Here is a 20149-nt window from a genome sequence, read left to right on the forward strand (position 1 = left end):
GTTGACTTTGTACTGAGTGGCTTGCTAGGCCATTTCAGAGGGCAACTGAGAGTCAATCACATTGCAGTGGACCTGGAGCCACATGTGGGCCAAACCAGGTATGGATGGCAGATTTCCTTCCCTGAAGGACCTCAGTGAACCAGATAGACTTTTCCAGACAATCGACAGAGGTTTCGTGGTCACCAGGAAGGTCCTAAATTCCAGATTATTATTGATTTCAAATTCCACCATTTGCCATTACAGGATTCCAACTCATGTCCCCAGAACGTTAGTTGAGTTTCTGGATTAATAGACTAGCGATAATTGCTTCCCCTTCTTTGTGTCCCAAGGCACTGTATAATTTTTCAAGTGTGGTCACTATTATCCTTTTGGAAATGTGGCAGACAATTTTCACATAGCAAGCTCCCATAAACAAGGTAATGATCACATGACCTCATTTTAGGCATTGGCTGAGACATTGGAAATTCTCCCGTTTCTCAACTGAGTATCATAGGGATCTTTCATACACATGTGAGAGAAGGATTGTTATCTAAGTTCGATAGTTTACCTGAAATTTGTGCCTCTGAAAAAGTGCAGCAGTCCCTGAGGGATTCACTGAGTGTTAGACTGGAATTTCTACTATAGCTTCTGGGTAGTGTAATTCAGGATCAGCCCAGTTTTGTTCACAGTGAGGAAAAAAGCGTAGAGGGAGAGTACATCAAATACGGCTATTAGAAAACTGGAGTTGTCAAGGAACTGGACAGTTTTGGCATCAGTTTTCATTAAGCATTTTTTTAAAAACCTACCTGGACAGTTTGACGAGGTCTTGCACATTGATGAACTGTTTATGTGCAAAGGAAATGCTGCCAGCAATCTTCTTTCTATGATTAGGTGTAAGGACCAAATTGGTTTACACTATTATAGGATCAATAACTGTTGAGTCACAATGGGATGAGGCTGTTGTCTTAATATGCATTTTATTGCTTGATAGCAATTAATTACAAATGGCAGTAGTTTGTTAGATATCATTGCAAAGAATGTGAGGAGTTCTGTGAATAGGGTGATGCTGGGAAAGAGTGGGAATACTCCTGGATCACGGACCCACGGCTAATGTTCTGGGAATATTGGCCTGAATCTCATCATGATCAGGATGGTGAAATCTGAACTCAGTAAGTATTTGGAAAAGAACCACTGACTTGAAAACCGATTTGGTTCACTCATGCCCTACGGGAAGGAAATTAGCCTTACATGGTCTGGCCTGCATGTGACACCAACCCAAAGCAATGTAGTTGACTCTCAACTGCCCTCTGAAATGACCAAGCAAGCCACTAATTTGTATCAATCACTATCAAGTCGCTACGAAGAAATGAAGTGGATGCATCACCTGGCATTGACCGAGGTACTGGAAAAGACAATGGCAGAAATAGCCCTGTCAACCCTGCCAAGTCGTCCTTCCTAACACCTGGGTGCTAGTGTGAAAATTGGGAGAGAGCTGTCTCACAGACAGGTCAAGCAATAGCCTGACATAACCATTCTCAAGGAATCATACCTGACAGGCAATGTCCCAGAGATGACCATCACCATCCCTGGACATGTCCTGTCCCACTAGCAGCACAGACCCAGCACAGTGGTGTACCGCTGGGAGTCCTTAACACTGACTCCGGACCCCATGAAGTGTGATGGCATCAGGCTAAACATGGGCAACGTAATCTCCTGCTGATTACCACGTACTGTGATGATGCTGCTCCTTTAACAAGGTTGTGATGTCCTTGGTTTGTTTTTCAAAAGAGTTTTACATGACAACAGGTTCTGAAATGTCTGGCTTAATCTATTTGAAGAAACTTTTAAGTTTAAAAAAACACTTGTACTATGAAAGTGGGTAGGGGGAGAATGGGTCGCCAGTTCTCCGAGCTCAGCTTTTTCTCTCGTTTGGTTTGTTTTGGCTTTTCACAGCCAGCAGTCAGTCCGTTCTGAGGCTGATGGTCAAAGAAACAGCTACATGGATGAAGGTGTCCCATGCTGAATCTCTCTGCCATCTCTCTCTCTCTCTCTCTCTCTCTCTCTCCAGTAAGAAGCTGTGTTTGATTTTGCCTTTTGTGCCAAGGGAGTTTGGAACAGTATCATTCAGTTAGGATAATCTGTTGGGGTTGTCGGATCGGTGACGTTATTCCGTATTCTGTTCTCTTTTGTTTGGTTTCATTCGGTAATATTGTAAATAAATTGTTTCATTTAAATCTAAGTGGTTTGACCAGTGGCATCACTCCTGGAATATCCACTATACACCTGCTCAAAACAACTAGCAAAGTTAGGGTCTGGGCTGCTTTCTTGAAATGTTTTGAGCGGGTCTAGCCTGGTCCATAACAGAACTATCATCCCTGGATTGATGAATTGGTTCTTGGAGGAAGCACTGAGGATGGAAAGGGTGCAAAATGTACTCTGGGTGGGGGATTTCAATGTCCACCACCAACAGTGGCTTGGCAGAGGCACTACTGATCAAGCTGGCCGGGTTCTAAAGGACATAGCTGCCAGTCTGGACCTGCAGTATGCGGTGAGGGAACCCAACATGATGGAAAAACATACCTCACCTCATCATAACCAATCTGCTCGTTGGAGATGCATCTCTCCTTGACAGTGTCAGTAAGGGTGACTGCACAGTCCTTGTGGAGACGAACTCCTGCCTTCACAATGAGAACAGGTTCTATCGTGTTGTGTGGCACTGTCACCATGCTAAATGGGGTAGACTTGGAACAGATCTCGCAACTCTTGCTGTGGGCCATCAACCGCAGCAGATGTACTCCAACACCATCTGCAACTACATAACCCGACAGATCCTCCACTCAACCATTATCATCCAGTAAGGGAATAAACCCTGGTTTTATGAAGAGTGCAGGAGGACATGCTAGGAACAGTACAGGTATCTATAGCTAAAGATGAGCTAAGTGATCCTAGCACGAATGGATCAACTGCTACATCCAGTTGTGAATGGTGTTGGACAATTCAACAACTCACTGGAGAAGGAGGCTCCACAAATATCTCCATCCTCAATGGTGGAAGATCTCAACACATATGTGTAAGAGATAAGGCTAAAGCATTCACTGCTATCTTCAGCCAGAAGTGCCAAGTAGATGATCTATCTCAGCCCCCTCCAGTGGTCCCCAGTATTACAAATAATAGTCTACAGTCAATTTGATTCACTCCCTGCTACCCTTATCCTAAAACTATAACATCTCCTTCAAGATTGTCCCACAAGAGGAAACATCTGCTCCACTTTATCTTACACATCTCAATTAGATCTCCTCTAATTTTCCTAAACTTGATCTCAAGAGTTGGTACTCACAGCACTGGATACTGCAAAAGGCCATGGTCCCTGGTAACGTTCCAGCAATAGTACTGAAGACTTGTGCTCAAGAGCTTGCCCTAGCCAAGCTTTTCCAGTATTGTTACAATACTGGCATCTACCTGAGGATGTGGAAAATTGGACACAAAAAGCAGGACAAATCCAACTTGACCAATTACTGCCTTATCAGCCTACTCTTCATCAGTAAAGTGATGGAAGGTATCAACAACAGTGCTATCAAATAGTAGCTGCTCAGCAATAACTTGCTCAATGATGTCCAGTTAGGGTTTCGCCAGGGGCACTCAGCTCCTGACCTCCTTAAGCTTTGGTTCAAACATGGGCTAAAAAGCTGAATTCCAGAGATGAGGTGAGAGTGACAGTCCTTGACATCAAGTGTGGCATCAGTGAGCCCCAGCAAAACCAGAAAAATGGGCATTGGGGCACACTGTCTGCTGGTTGGAGTCATACCTGGCACATAGGAAGATGATTGTGTTATTGGAGGTCTGTCATCTCAGCTTCAGGAAATCAATACAGGAGTTCCTCAGGGTAGAGTCCTAGGCCTGACCATCTTCAGTTGCTTCATTCAATGACCTTTCCCTCCATCAATATGTTAGAAATGGGAACATTCACTAATGATTGCAAAATGTTCAGTGCCATTCACAATTCCTCAGATACTGAAGCAATCCATATTCAACTGCAACAAAATCTGGACGATATTCAGGCTTGGGCTACAAGTGCCAAATAATATTTGTGCTTCATGATGACCATTTCCAATAAGAGAGAATCTAAACACTGCCCCTTGACATTCAGTTATGTTACCATCAGTGAATCCCCAACAATAAACATCCAAGGGGTCACTGTTGACCAGAACCTCAACTGGACACGCCACATAAACATAGTGGCTACAAGAGCAGGACAGAGGCGAGGAACACTGTGATAAGTAACTCACCTCCTGACTCGCCAAAACCTGTCCCTCATCTACAAGGCACAAGTCAAGAGTGTGATGGGGTACACCCCACTTGGCTGGTTGAGTGTAGCTCCAGCAACACTCAAGAATCTTGTCACCATCCAGGACAAAGTAGCCCATTTGATTGGCACGACATCAACAATCACCCACTCCCTCCACCACTGACATTCCATATCAACTGGGTGTGTTGTCCACAAGATGTACTGCACAAATTAATCGTGCATTAACCAAGTATGTTTTTATGAAGGATAAGTTGTGTTTGACTCATTTGCTGAAGATTTTTAATGATACAACTCATGAAGTAGATAATCGGGATCCTGTAAATGTAGCACATCTCGACTTCCAGATGCAGTTGATAAGGTGCTGCAAAAAAAGTTAACACACATTGTAAGATCTCATGGAATTTGGGTTAATATATGAGCTTGGATAGTGGATTGGCTAACCAACATAATTCAAGTCAGAATTAACAAGTCTTTTTGGAGTTGACAAGATTACATACTGGAGTGCACAGGCCTTGGTTCTCAGACCCCAAATATTTACAATCTGCATAAATGACTTGGATGCTGGGAAAGAAAATACTGTGGCCAAATTTGCAGATAACACTAAAACAGATGGGAGAGCCTGAAGAAAGACAAAATTTTTCAATTGATATGAATAGGTTAGGTGAACAGGCCAAACTTTGACAGATGGATAACATGAATAAATGCAAGGTCATCCATTTTGGGTGGAAGAATAGAAAGACCAATTAGTATCTTCAAGGTTTGCATAAAGAATTGTAGCTTGGGTGCTGGTTGCCATGGCGAAAATGAGGACTGCAGATGCTGGAGATCAGAGTCAAGATTAGAGTAGTGCTGGAAAAGCACAGCAGCTCAGGCAGTATCCGAGAGGCAGGAAAGTCGACGTTTCGAGCAAAAGCCTTTCATCCTCATGAAGGGCTTACGCCTGAAACGTCGATTTTCCTGGTCCTCGGATGCTGCCTGACATGCTGTGCATTTCCAGCACCACTCTAATCCTGCTAGTTGCCATGGTTGTGGGTAGTTCGCCGAGCTGAGAAGTTGATTTGCAGATGTTTCGTCCCATGTCTGGGTGACATCTTCAGTGCTTTGGAGCCTCCTGTGGAGCACTGTTCTACTGTGTCAAGTACTGTACAGGAGACTTCAAAGCACTGAAGATGTCATCTTGACAGGGGACGAAATATCTGCAAATCAACTTCCCAGCTCAGCAAACTTACCCACAACCACGGCAACTTAGTATCTAAATGGAGAAAACTTTCAGACTTCTTCAGTGGAGAGGGATCTGGATGTCCTCGTGCATGAGTCACAGGTAACTAATGCAGGTACAACAGGGAGGAAGGAAAGCAAATATAAGTTAAACATTTATTGCTAAAGGAATAGAGTATGAAAGTCTGGAAACGTTTCTGCAACTGCACAAGGCATTAGTGAGACCCCACCTGAAGTACTATGTATCATTTTGGTCCCTTTGCTTCAGGAGGGACATAGTTGTATTGGAGGCAGTTCAGAGTAGGTTCACTAGGTTGTTTCTAGAGATGAGGGGCTTCTCTTTTGAAGAGAGATTGGACAGTTCGGCCTGTACTGTCTCGAGTTTAGGAAAATGAGAGGAGATCTAATTGCGATGTGTGAGATATTGAAGTGGTTGACAAAGTGGAGCAGATATATCCCCTTGTGGGACAACCTTGAAGGAAAGGTTATAGTTTTAGGATAAGGGTCGCAGATTTCAAACAGATGTGGAAAAATTACTTCTCTTCAAGGGTCATGAATCTGTGGAAATTAGTAAATTTAAGGAGGAGATAGATACATTTTTAATCAGTAATGGGTTGAAGGGTTATAGATAGCATAGAGGAAAGCGGAGTTGAGGCCAAGATGAGATAAGACATGATTATATTGAATGTAGGCTCCAGAGGGCTGACATGGCTTGTCCTGCTCCGAGTTCTGCTGTTCTACTATCTTCACAAACACCACTAAGGTCTCAAGTGGGTTAGAAGTAGTGACAAGCTGCCATTTGGTGACCAAAGCTCACTAGCTTGATGACAGCTGATTAAGAGTCTTCACTTCCAGCACGTGAGTGTCATTGGCACAGCTGGCATTTACTGTTTGAGGAGTTTGGTTGTGAGTCGCCTTGTTTAGTCTGTGTAGAGCTTTGTGAGGAAGAGAGTGCGAGGATTTTGACCCAGCAATAATTAGGGAGCAGCCAAGAAATAGAACCCGATGTTTAAGTGCCGCCTCAGCCTTTCAGCTCCTTTCAGGTGGTGGGGTGTTGTTCCAGCAGCCCCTGAGCTTCCCATTTTTTTGGGCGCATTTGAATTTGTGGCCTGTGGTATAAAAAACAGGGAATGAGTTCAGCTCAGCGCAACACACAGTGCAGCTTCCTGAAAAGGCACTGGGTGTTTCATGGTTCAAATGGTTCACATTGGTCACGAACGTTGCAGTCGAATGGGAAGAAATGGAAAAATATTATCTTTCACTTTTAATAAGATTCTGCTCGCCCGCTGTGCATCTGCATGTGCACAGTCTCATCTGTTTGAAGTGGATAAGGCACTTCACATGCGTCAGTGATTAAGTAGGTTCATTATGTCCTCATGTAAACAACCGCCTGGTACTGTGTAAATGAGGGCTCACTGAAGAATAGGTCTTAGTTAATTAAGACAACATTAATGTGAATTGAATCAGACTTCATGTTTAATATTTAAATTAAATCTAATCGTCATTCTTTACAAACCATCTCCAGTTTTTTTCCACATAAGTTACCACCATTTCTATACTCGTTACTGTACACTGTATTGTTCTGCTCGCAATCTTACAATGGCAGTTACAACATGTGTTCATTTTACTCCAGCTTTTTCACATCCGCAACAAGTCTTGCTCTGCTATCTCAATGTTACAAAGACATTTTGATGGTTAAGCACTGGTTAAAATTGGAGGGAAGAATTTCAATAGCTTCTGTTTCTCATCTAAAAAGGTTCTCTGAACCACTTTACGCATTTTTTTCAGGTCTATTGGAGTCTATTATAAAAATGTGATAACTGGACACTTAGAAAATAGAAATAGGATGACACAATGTCATCATGGATTTATGAAAGGGAAATTATCTTTGACAAACTCACTGGAATATTTGAGGACATAACTAGAATAGATGAGGCAGAGCCAATGCATGTTGGTGAACTTGAGTTTTCAGAAAGCTTTTGAAGACTAGATTAATTTCGGATATCTGGTCGGCATGAATGAGTTAGACCAAAGGGTCTGTTTCTGTGCTGTACATCTCTATGATTCTAAGCCCCACTAAAAGGTTAGTGTATAAAACCACAGCACATTAGATTAGTGGTAATATACTGGCATGGACTGAGAATTGGTTAACAGATGGGAAACAAGGAGTAGGAATAAATAGATCTTTTTCAGAGTGGAAAGTGAAATGCTGGGCACCACAAAGACCAGTTCGTAGGACCCCAGCTATTCACAATGTATAGCAAGAGTCTGGATGAGAATATCACATGTCATGTTTCCGATTTTGCTGATGGGTGAGACTGTGAAGGGTGAGAAGGATGGAATGGGGCTTCAACGTAATTTAAGCAAGTCAAGTGAGAAGATGACCTGGGGGGTGCAGTGAGAGAGGGACTCACTGAGATCCTTGTAGAGGGAGGAGGAGCGCTTCTTCAAGGTAGGCATCCTTGCAAGAGGATTCACAGTAGGTTAAGATCAACTAGGAGAAAGTGAGGACTGCAGATGCTGGAGACCAGAGTTGAAAAGTGGGGTGCTGGAAAAGCGCAGCAGGCCAAGCAGCATCCGAGAAGCAGGAGAATTGACGTTTTGGGCATAAGCCTGAAGAAGGGCTTATGCCTGAAACGTCGATTCTCCTGCTCCTCGGATGCTGCAAGGCCTGCTGCGCTTTTCCAGCACCCCACTTTTCAACTCTGGTCTCCGGCATCTGCAGTTCTCACTTTCTCCAAGTCAAGTGAGAAGGCAGTAAGTGAGGAGGCAGTTGCACGGCGAATGTAGTGTAATGTGGATAAGTGTAAAGTAGTCCACTCTGGATGGCAGAGTATTATTAAAATGGTGATTGATTGGGAAATGTTGACATAGAAAAGGATCTAAGAATCTTGGCACGCGGGTTGCCATCAGACTGCAGGTGCAGCAAGCAGATGGGAAGCAAATGGTATGCTGGCCTTCATCACAAAAGCGTTCAATTACAGGAGCAAAGAAGCCATACCACAGCTGTGCAGAGCCTGGGTGAGGCCCATCTTGGAATATTTTATATCGTTTTAGTTTCCTGACCTCAGAAAAGATATGCTTGCTGCAGAGAGAGTGCAGCAAAGGTTCACTGGACTGATTCCTGGGATGGCACATTTGTTATATGAGGAAAGGTTGGGTTAACTGGAATTTAGGAGATCGAAATGGGATCTTATCGAAATAAGTCTTTCTCTGCTATTTCACTACAACAAAGATATTTTGATGGTTACGCACTGGTTTGAAATTGGTGGGAAGAATTTCAATAAAATCCCCACAATATAGAAACAGGCCATTTGGCCCAACAAGTCTACACTAACCCTTCAAAGAGTCACCCAACTGCAGCCATTCCCCAACCGTAATACTGTATATTTCCCCTGACTAATACACCTAACCTAAACATCCCTGAACACTACAGGCAATTTAGCATGGCCAGTTCACCTAACTTGCACATCTTTGAACTGTGGGAGGAAACTGGAGCACCCACAGGAAACCCACGCAGACACTGGAAGAATGTGCAAACGCCGCACACAGTCACCCAAGGCTGGAATTGAACACAGGTCCCTGGCACTGTGAGGCAGCAGTGCTAACCATTGAGTCACTGTGCTGCCCTTAATAGCTTCTGTTTCTCATCTGAAAAGGTTTTCTGAACCATTTAATGAGCTTTATTTCAGGTCGATTGGAGTTTATCATAAAGAAAGTGATATCTGGACACTTAGAAAATAGAAATAGGATGACACACTGTCACCATGGATGTATGGAAGGGAAATTATGTTTGTCAAACTCACTGGAATATTTGATGGCTGAACAAACTGGATGCAGGAATTATATTCTCCGGGCTGGGGGTGTTCCAAGCCAAGGAGTCATGGTTTCAAGGAGTCATTGGTTCAGGAGAAGTGGGAAGCCATTTTGGATTGAGATGAGGATGGTGAACCTGCAAATTTCTCTGCCTCAGAAGACTGAGGAGATGAAGTTGCAAAAGATATTTAAGAATGAAATCGATAGATTTCGACAGGTGAAAGATATTAAGCTGTATTGGGGAGAGCTTGGGAGTAAGGCATTGAGATAGCAGGTCAGCCATGGGTGGGTTGAAGGATCTCCTCCTGCTCTCATTTTATGTGTTTCTGAGGTAGGAACTGTTACTCCACTTTTTATAAGGATAGTGGTTTGAATGTGTCTTGCAAACCTTTAGAATGGAAGCAAAATGAATTTGAGGCAAATTTAAATTTTAGTTGCAGCTTGGTGTTTCTTAGTTTTGAATGAGACAGATATATAGTGAACAATGAAAAATCCTTGGCCCAAAATACAAGGGCTCATTTTAATCTCATGCTCGCCGCAACATCTATGAGGATTGATGGAATGAGCACCTATGTGCTGCTCAGTACGTCTATCTTAATTGCAATGGAAAATCATTTTACTCAGTGTGGGGAGTGGAAGAGTTTCTGCAGAAAACCCAGTTCCATCAGTTTCCCAATAAATGATGCATCTTAAAATTGTGGACATAGTTAATACTTTTCCTCTGGATATTACTTAAACATCTGGGTATTTTCTCTTTCTATTGTGGGTAATTTGATGTATTTGTTGCTGGTTGAGTTTTGAATTTCAGTTGCCAATGTTTCATTAATCCTCCTCAGGAAGTGATGTTGCTTGAAGACGAGACCACATCCTGTTACTGCCTATTGGATTCTCATTCCTGTCACATCCTCTTGGACCACCTTGGCACATATGCACTCGTGGGCGAGGCAGTCACAGAGTGTGCGGAGAAGAGACTGAAGCTTGCTGTCTTTGGGCGTCTGTCCTACAGCTCACTGGAGTACAATTTCAGAGTGTATTGCATGGACGACATTCCAAGTGTTTTGCAGGTATTGTACTGAAGGAAGCATTTACTTGACCTAGTTTCACTTACCGCAAGAGAGCTTGACATCTAACTCCAAGCTTTAATTTTCACTTGCTTCAGCGCAGCTCCTGTGACAAATAGATATTTTTAAACTTTTGAATATTTACGTGATGCAATCCATTTGAATGGATTTTTACAATGCAGTCTAAGTCATCATCAAAATACGTATCAAATCCCATTTTAAAGGTTACTTTGGAGTCAGCTTTGATTGTTCTTTCAGGCAGAGAAGAGGGGAAAACAAGGGTAGTGAAGTGGTTGGAAAAATTAAAACGAGAAATGGAGGGAATGTTCATTGCATCAGTAACTGATTGCAAGTCACTAAATTTGCATTGTAAACTAATAGTAACCCTGATAAAGCACTGCTCCCACTCATAACAAACAGCAAAGCACTTTGTTGATTGTCTTCGTCTAACCAGTAGAAAGTGAGGACTGCAGATGCTGGAGATCAGAGTTGAAAAATGAGGTGCTGGAAAAACACAGCAGGCCAGGCAGCATCCGAGGAGCAGGAGAATCGACGTTTCGGGCATAAGCCCTTCTTCAGGAATGAGGCTGGTGTGCCAAGTGGGCTGAGATAAAGGGTAGGGGGGAGGGAATTTCTGTCGCAAATTCACCTGCACCTCCACACACATCATTTACTGTATCTGTTGCACCCAATGTGGTCTCTTCATTGGGAAGACAGGCCGCCTACTTGCGGAACGTTTCAGCAAACACCTCTGGGACACCCAATTTCTGTCGCAAATTCACCTGCACCTCCACACACATCATTTACTGTATCTGTTGCACCCAATGTGGTCTCCTCTTCATTGGGGAGACAGGCCGCCTACTTGCGGAACGTTTCAGCAAACACCTCTGGGACACCCTCACCATCCAACCCAACCGCCCTGTGGCTGAACACTTTAACCCCCCCTCCCACTCCGCCAAGGACATGCAGGCCCTTGGCCTCCTCCATCACCAGATCCTGACCATACGCCGCCTGGAGGAAGAGCCCACTTGGCACAACAGCCTCGTTCCTGAAGAAGGGCTTATGCCCGAAACATCGATTCTCCTGCTCCTCGGATGCTGCTTGGCCTGCTGTGTTTTTCCAGCACCACATTTTTCATCTAACCAGTACTAAGTAAGTAGCGCGTCCCTCTTATTAATTAAAAGGTGCAAATACCCAACAACATGTACTTCCATTCATATAAGCTCTGCCCAAAGGCAGATCCTTGCTTCATTGTCCATCAATGATTCATCCTTTTTAAGTTGATTCCTCGGTTGTTTTTGTTTGTAAGCTGGTGGTTTTCAATTGCCTTCTGCTGTCAGGGGTAAGAAAGCCTGACCTAAATCTCAGCCAGAATGACAACCAAACCTGCATTGTTGGCATTATGCTGAACCACTCGCTAGTTCACTAGCTAATTGCAAGAACCAGCCCCTTCTGAAATGAGTAGTCATTGCACAAACTGTTATTCAACAGCCAGATTCTCTCCACACTAGTCAACTTGAGGTCGAGCTCCATAGTCCAAGCCATTTTCACTGACCTGATCTTTCTCCTTATCTTGTTGTTTGTGGAGTTATCATTCTGAACCGGGACTCTTATTCAGTGTGTGGTGTTCCTGGGGAGGAAAATGCCACCAACACACTTCTTTGCTTGACGGGGTGTATAGGCCTCTGGTTTCCAAGTGGTAGATGACCAATTACTCTTAACAAGTTAGCTTAGTGTTTGATAGCTGAGTCATAAGTGACATCAGTTTGATAGACATTGTTACGAAGACGACAGGGGGCTTCACTCCATGAGCTCTTAAGTTATTCTGCCTTCTCTTTTGTAAGAGAGTATGACATCAGGGATTGGGTATCTCTAATATTAATGCTTTCAGAATTATTACATGTGCAACAATCTGTTAAAAAAAAAACTCAGTGGTACAACCTGAACTGAACCAAACTGATAGATCACATCATTGACAGTGGACTATATTTTGGGCACATCACAATGGGTACATAATCTTCGACTCAACTTCAACTGTTCTAAATCGTTCTGAAGTCAACCTCAAAAAAAGGAGAGTTAAAAGAACAATAGAAATTTCAGCATAAGAGGAAGCCAATATCTCCAGATGCTGGCACCACACATCAAATTCTCTTCTGTTTCAAATCTGCTATTATCCTCAGAAAAACTCTGTGTATTCCTCACCTCGCAATTACTCCACAGTTTGCAATCGCCTCTTTCTTTCCAAAGTCCTTGTTGCCTCACAAACCTGTGACCTCAGCTTCCCTGCAGCTGCATGTTTCAGACTGTATAACAAGGCTTCCAGCCTGCCACATCACTGAGGTAGCCCGAATCAAAACCACGAATGACATCCCTTAGAGGGAGCATGTGATAGTAAACTCTCCACTTTCGATTTGCTGATAAAGCAGCCATATCTCTTATTAAAGCATGATGACTCATTTTTTGATTTAATTCTCAAATCATTTCTTCTCTGCTGAGTGCACTTCATCTGTAACATTAAGATATAGCTGACCTGTCAGCGTCCTGTGTTACAACTAGCTGCCTGAAACGTCAACTCTTGCATTTCGAATGCTGCCTGACCTGCTGTATTTTTTCCAGTGTTATGCTTTGTCAACTCTGACTCTCCAGCATCTGCAGTCCTCACTTTCTGCTGGGGCTAAGTTCCCCACTTCATTGCGGTTTCAGACAGGACAACCTGAACTGTCAAGCTTTTCGGTGAGGAGAGATGAACTTTTAGTTCACCACCTCCCTCAGTTGGCTGCAGCAAAGTTAATTAAAAAGGTTCATCTCCTTTGTGGATATCTTTCTCCCAACCTAAGTGAACTTATGCTTTGAAAGAGACCAATTTAACAACATTTCCTTGAATTAACGAAAGGGTCAGTTTGTTAGTTATTCAACCCAGGAGGAAATAATAGTGCAATACATACACACAGAACAGAAATGAGACATGAGTACAATAAAAGATGAATGTTAAAAGCTATTTAGATCAGTCTGACTGGATGTTTCTTGGACAGTAGATAGTGGAACATTTTTATCTCAGTAGACAATTTCAGGATTCCTGGTTTTGTAAGTTTGCCAAAATTGATTTGTCCTGTTTGCCTTTTGACTGCTTGGTTAACGAGTCTCCAGCACTCTGAGAGAGATTCCTTTACCTGCAGTGCTGCCACAATATGAAGATTTTTTGCCTGTCACTTTCACAGCGCACTAGACTTTGATCCCAGGCTAGCTATGCATTCGTACCCCAAGTCACTCACATATACTGACCAAGGATGGAAGTCTAGTTGGACACCTACCTCTGTGTATTCATAGACTTCCCTTACCCATGTCCCTGTTGTCATTTCTCCCAACATGCTCATCGTCTGGCAGACTCACAGGGACATGAAAGTTCAGTTTATAGTGTATTTATCCCCTTCAAGCTTCCTTGACATATTTCAGTCTGACATTCCAGAGTTCCTCTCCAGGCAGCCACTGAATTTACATGTACAGACATCTTTTGGCTGCTTCTCCTCTTTGGAAAAAAATACATGTTGCAGTTAAAAATTCCATATGTCCGTAGGTTTTGATGTGTGGTCATGACACTTGGAAAATCTATATAAACCATACATTTAAAAGATTACACTTCCAGCTTGTTGTTCCCCGTGCTATGCCAAATCTGGCTTTTGGAGCATCTTATTTTTAACTGACCCACCACTGACAGCCATGCCTTCAGCTCTCACATAACTAAGCTCCAGGACTCCCCCCTCTCTGCCACCTTAGTCTCCTTTAAAACCTGCCTCTTTGAGAAAGCTTTTGGTCATCTGTCGTCATCATCACCTTATGAAACCCAGGGTCATGAAGATCCACAGAATGATTTTTTTAAATTTCTCGGTAGAGGGACGAGATGCTTTTCCTTTCTAAATGCTGGTTTTTAAAAGACAGTCTCCACCGACTAAGAATTCCCAGAGGAAAATCTTTTTGCTGACTGGAAATTTCCCTTCCTCCACTCCAGGCTGTCAGTGACGAAGAAATGATCATTAGCCATAGTAATTGGACATAAGTTACGGCAAAATGAACTTGCAAGATTAGTCTCATCAAAGCCAGTTCTCCCGTCACATAAGGAAATGTGAGAAATTTATCACAAACTACTTTGCAATCAGCCCATTCCAATCACATAAATTAGATCAAACTTCATTCTCAGATGAAAAGAATTTTTTTCAAAGATCTCTGGGTGTCTTCATAACCAGAGAATGAATTATGGACAGGGCTGAGCGTTTTTATTAGGAAAGCTGAAACCTGATTTTACAACCTGCTTTGCGCTCTGTCCGTTTTCACCCTCCAGCGATTTAGGGTGGTAAGGTTAAATAAGAGGCTGCAGACTGTGACTGATTTCTCTGATCAAAGTGAGCTTTATATCTTGGGAACAGCGGTTCGTCCTGACTTTGTTTTCCCGGCAACACATGCCTCCCTCAACTTTTGGTTGTACATCGACCCAAAAACAGTTAGAATAACATTAGATAACTGGCATTGCATAGTTTCTGATTATTTTGCATTCCCTCCTTTGTGACAGTGATCGCAGCTGACCACGCGAGAACGGGACACCTGCCACTAATTTCAACCTTAAAATGTCAACCCTCATTGTTTTTTATGGACAGTGTATTTCCCTTTTTCTTGGTGAAAGCTTTCTGAGGTAGATTGGCACTGATGTGCTTGGTGCTGTGTAGTGTGTTGCTTGAACAAAATTTTGTTCTGTCCTGTGTTTCTGTGAGCTGCATTGTACACTAATAGCGTAGGGTTGCAGGGAAAAAACTCAGCAGGTCTGGCAGAATCTGTGGAGAGAAAAACTGAGTAAATGTTTCGAGTGCCATAAACTCTTCAGAAGTCAACTTCAGCGTTCTGAAGAAGTCATGGGACTAGAAACATTAAGTCTGTTTCTCGCTCCACTGATGCTGCCAGACCTACTGAGCTTCAGTGGCACTTTCTGTTTTTCGGATCTCCAGCGTCTGCAGAATTTCACTTTTAATTGTGTTTATGTAGCATCTTGTCAATGCATTTTGCAGTTTTTCCAGTTCTTTTCAATTGTTTTCATTGCTGCAATGTTTTCGAAATAAAGTTTCAAATTTGATCAGCCACAAGGTCCCACCAATGGCAGTGTTTTGCATTTTGTTGGTTTAGTACATTTTGATGAGGCAAATCAGAGCAGGACATATACACTTAATGTTAGAGTCCTCAGGAGTGTTGCCAAATACAGAGACATTGGGGTGCGGGTTCATAAATCCTTGAAGGTGGAGTCACAGGTAGACAAGGTAGTGAAGAAGGCATTCAGTATACTTGCCGTTATTGGTCAGTGCATTGAGTATAGGAGCTGGGATGTCATGTTGCACCGTACAGGACATTGGTTCAGCCACTTTTAGGGTACTGCGTTCAGTTCTGATCTCCCTGCTTTCGGAAGGATGTTGTTAAACTTGATAGGGTGCAGAAAAGATTTACAGGGATGTTGCCAGGGTTGGAGCGTTTGAGGTGAATAGACACAGGCTGTTTTCCCTGCAGCTTTGGAGGCTGAGGGTTGACCATGTAGAAGTGTATAAAATCATGAGGGTGAATAGCCAAGGTCTTTTTACCAGGGTTGGGGATTTCAAAACTAGGGGGCATAGGTTTAAGATAAGAGGGGAAAGATATAAAAGGGACTTAACAGGCAACCCTTTCATGCAGAGGGTGTTGAGTGTATGGTTTGAGCTGCCAGAGGAAGTGGTGGAGGCTGGTACAATTACAACATTTAAAAGGCATTTGGATCGGTATATGTGTTGGCAGAGTTCAGAGGGATATGGGCCAAGTGCTGGCAAATGGGACTAGACTAATTTAAGATATCTGGTCAGCTTGGATGCCAGTCACACTTCCTGTATTGATTAGTGAATGTAAACTATTTCATGTAAAAGGAGAGGCGAAGGCTTAGTGGTGTGAGAGCTGGACTGTTAACCCAGACACCCACCTCTGATCCCCAGTTTAATTCAATGGCCAAAGAGACCCATACCCGAAAGCTGACTTTTTAACACAGACTGGAGTGTTATTTTGGACCTGTGCTGCAGCACAGTTTATACATTCAGGAGAGGTGAGATGTAAAGACAAAGCTGAAGGTATGGTAAAAGGGAGGTGATGGTGTAGTGGTATTATTGCTGGGCTGTTAACACAGAGATCTAGGTTTAAATCCCACCAGGGTAGAATTTGAATCCATTTTGTTTTTAAATCTGGAATTAAGAGTCAAATGGTGATTGTCCAATGGTTGACTGTCACTATCTGGTTCACTCGTGTCCTTTCGGGAAGAAAACTGCCATCCTAACTTGGTCTGGCCTACATGTGACTCCAGATCCACAGAAACGTGGCTGACTCTTAACTGCCCTCTGGGCAATTAATGATGGGTAATAAATGCTTCCCTGGTCAGCGATGCGCTCATCCTGTGAATGAATTTTTAAAAACTGTTGTCCTTCCGTCTTCAATCACTGTCACTCTGAAGTTACGGTTTACTGTTTATTTCTTGCCATTGTATCTTCCTTCATATCCAGCAAGTTCGGGTTGCTGAGTCCCAGGAATGCCCTGTAGTTTGCTTGAACAGTAAATTTATCGGCGTGATACTGCTGCGAGAAACCAAGAGATAAATCACAGGGACGAGAAGGAATTAGTCATCGAGTCATAGAGATATACAGCACAGAAACAGACCCTTTGGTCATTGCTGACCAGATATTCTAGCCCCAATGGCCAGCACTTGGCCTATATTCCTCTGAACCCTTCCTATTCAAATACCCATCCTTTTAAATGTTGGAATTGTACCAGCCTTCACCACTTCTTCTGGCAGCTTATTCCATACACACACCACCCTCTGCATGAAAAAGTTGCCCCTTAGATCTCTTTTATATCTTACCCCTCTCACCCTGAAACCTCTGCCCTCTAGTTCTGGACGCCCTAAGCCCAGCGAAAAGACCTTATCTATTTATCCTATCTATGCAGCTCATGATTTCATAAACCTCTATGAGGTCACCCCTTAGCCTCCGACGCTGAAAGGAAAACAGCCACAGCCTATTTAGCCTCTCCCTGGAGCTCAAACCCTCCAACCCTGGCAACATCCTTGTAAATCTTTTCTGATTGTGGGTTTTTTTTTTGTTCAGTTTTATGTGCTTACTTTAGTTCATTGGTTGTAAAACATGGGAGACATCAGGGAGGAAAAGACTGTTTGAATTGTTGTCAAGTTACACAATAATGATGAAGAGTCTGTTTGAAGAGTTTGATTTTTTTACAATTCCTTTTGGAATGCAAGCACGGACACATTGGGCACCTAATCTCAGGATTGCAGAAGTAAGGCATTTTGAAACACTTGCAAAGGATCTGTAGGGACTTTGGAGTGTCTCTGGCACATGTGAACAGGCAGTATCGAAATGCAAATCTTCCTAATGTATAAGCCAAACTGATTTCCACTTGAGAAATTTATACTCTTGCACAAGGTTATATGGCTTTAGGTTTACCCTGAGAAGACAAAGAATTTGATCTTCAATGGCAGGCATTAATTGCTGTGCTCTTCCATTACCAGGAAGTGATGTGTGAGGAGAGAAACCAGGGTGGACATCTATTGGACGAGCCCAGAACTTTACACTTCAAAGCAAACTCATACGGCCTTCAAGTTTCCGTGCTTGACGTACCCCAGTTCCTGTGGAGAATCAAACCACTGACTGTTTTTCAGGTAATTATGATTCATTTTGTGCGTGTTGCATTGCGTGTCTTATCCCAGAAGTGGCAGACGGATGAAGGCTTACCCACAAAAAATTAGCTATGACACCAGTTTTGGGGTTCTGCGTTATGAGCGAGTGATAGATGGAGTGTGTACAGCGATCAGTGTCGGCTGAAGGAGCTGGGAAGTGAGTGGCAAGAGATTTTGTTCTTAAGCTCATATCTATTTGTGGGTGCGCAAGCTGCCAAAGCAAAAACACGCATTTTAGTGGCACAGGGATAATGGAAATAATTATCCAAAGAAGACCCTAATCATATGATGTGAGAGAGGAAGTAGAAAATACGGACCATCAAGTCTGTTCCACCATTTAATGACATTGGCCTGATCTGATAGCCCTCAACTGCACCTTCTTGCCTTTTCCCTAACTTGATTCCATTACTGATTAAAAATCTGTCTATCTCAATCTTGAATGAACTGAACAACACAGCCTCTACATCCTTCTGTGGTAAAGAATTCCTCAGATGCACTGCCTTCTGAGGGAAGAAGATTCTCCTTATCTCAATATTAAATGGGTGATCCCTCTTTCTCTGAGGTTAAGCTGTATGGTTCTCCACTCTCCTACAAGGGGAAACAACCTCACAGAGTCATAGTGATATACAGCATGAAAACAGACTCTTCAGTCCAACTCATTCATGCTAACCAGGCATCCGAAACTGACCGAGTGCCATTTGCTAGCATTTAGCCCATACCCCTCCAAACCCTTCCTATTCATGTACCTGCCTTGATGCCTTTTAAGTGTGAAAATTGTACCAGCATCCACCATTTCCTCTGGCAGCTCATTCCAAAGACGCACCATCCTCTGTGTGAAAAGGTTGCCTCTCAGGTCCATTTTAAATCTTTTCCCCCTCACTGTGAACTTATGCCATCCAGTTTGGGCTCCCCAGCACTGGGAAAATGACCTTGGATGTTGACCCTATCCATGCCACTCATAATTTTATAGACTTCTGTAAGGTCACCCTTCAGCCTGCAACACTCCAGGGAAAAAAAGCCCCATTCTGATTAGATTACTTACAGTGTGGAAACAGGCCCTTTGGCGCCCAACAAGTCCACACCGACCCTCTGAAGAGCAACCCACCCAGACCCATTCCCCTACATTTACCCCTTTACCTAACACTAAGGGCAATTTAGCATGGCCAATTCACCTAATCTGCACATTTTCGGACTGTGGGAGGAAACCAGAGCACCGGAAGAAACCCACACAGACAGGGGGAGAATGTGCAAACTCCACACAGGCAGTCCCCTGAGATGGGAATTGAACCCTGGTCTCTGGCACTGTGAGGCAGCATTGCTAACTGCTGTGCTACCGTGCCACCCATTCAGCTGTTCCCTGTAGCTCAAACACTCCAATCCGAGCAACATCCTTGTAAGTCTTTTCTGTATCCTTTCAAGTTCAACAACATCTTTCCCATGGCAGGGAGAACCATAGAAGTGAACGCACTATTCCAAAAGTGGCCTCACGAAAGTCCTGTACGGCTGCAACATGACTTCCCTTCTTTGATACTCAGTGCACTGACCAATTAATAGCAAGCATGCCAAACGCCTTCTTCATGTCTCTGTCAATCGCCTTAAGGTTCTTATATGCTTCTATAGATCATCTCCCATTCTGCTAAACTCCAATGAATGCAGTTCAAGCTAATCCTCAGTGGTTGAGTTCAAGTCACATTGTTAACATTATAAATAAAATCTACCATCAGTTGTGGTGAAGAGGAAGTTGGATTGGTGGTTTAAAACAATAAACAATGGACATCAGGAATGATTTTTCACTTTCAGGACTTGCAAAAGTCTTAACAGTGAAGCAATAATGGTATAACAATGCATGCAGAAAATGTGTTGCTGGAAAAGCGCAGCAGGTCAGGCAGCATCCAAGGAGCAGGAGAATCGACGTTTCGGGCATAAGCCTCCCTTCAGGAATGGGGAAAGTGTGTCCAGCAGGCTAAGATAAAAGGTAGGGAGGAGGGACTTGGGGGAGGGGCATTGGAAATGCGATAGGTGGAAGGA

General features: G+C 43.3%; 1 protein-coding gene across 2 annotated transcripts in view; it reads left to right on the forward strand.

The window, feature by feature from the left end:
• The window catches only part of LOC122543063 (netrin receptor UNC5D-like), a 457617-nt gene that overhangs the window by 421436 nt on the left and 16032 nt on the right, over positions 1-20149 (forward strand). For both annotated transcript variants that reach the window (XM_043681271.1, XM_043681272.1), the window contains exons 13-14: positions 10156-10383; positions 17954-18103. In XM_043681271.1, coding sequence (XP_043537206.1) covers positions 10156-10383; positions 17954-18103 — 378 coding nt within the window. The remainder of the gene's footprint in view (positions 1-10155; positions 10384-17953; positions 18104-20149) is intronic.

This window comes from Chiloscyllium plagiosum, chromosome 42 (genome assembly GCF_004010195.1).
Source record: "Chiloscyllium plagiosum isolate BGI_BamShark_2017 chromosome 42, ASM401019v2, whole genome shotgun sequence".
Taxonomy (NCBI): Eukaryota; Metazoa; Chordata; class Chondrichthyes; order Orectolobiformes; family Hemiscylliidae; genus Chiloscyllium; species Chiloscyllium plagiosum.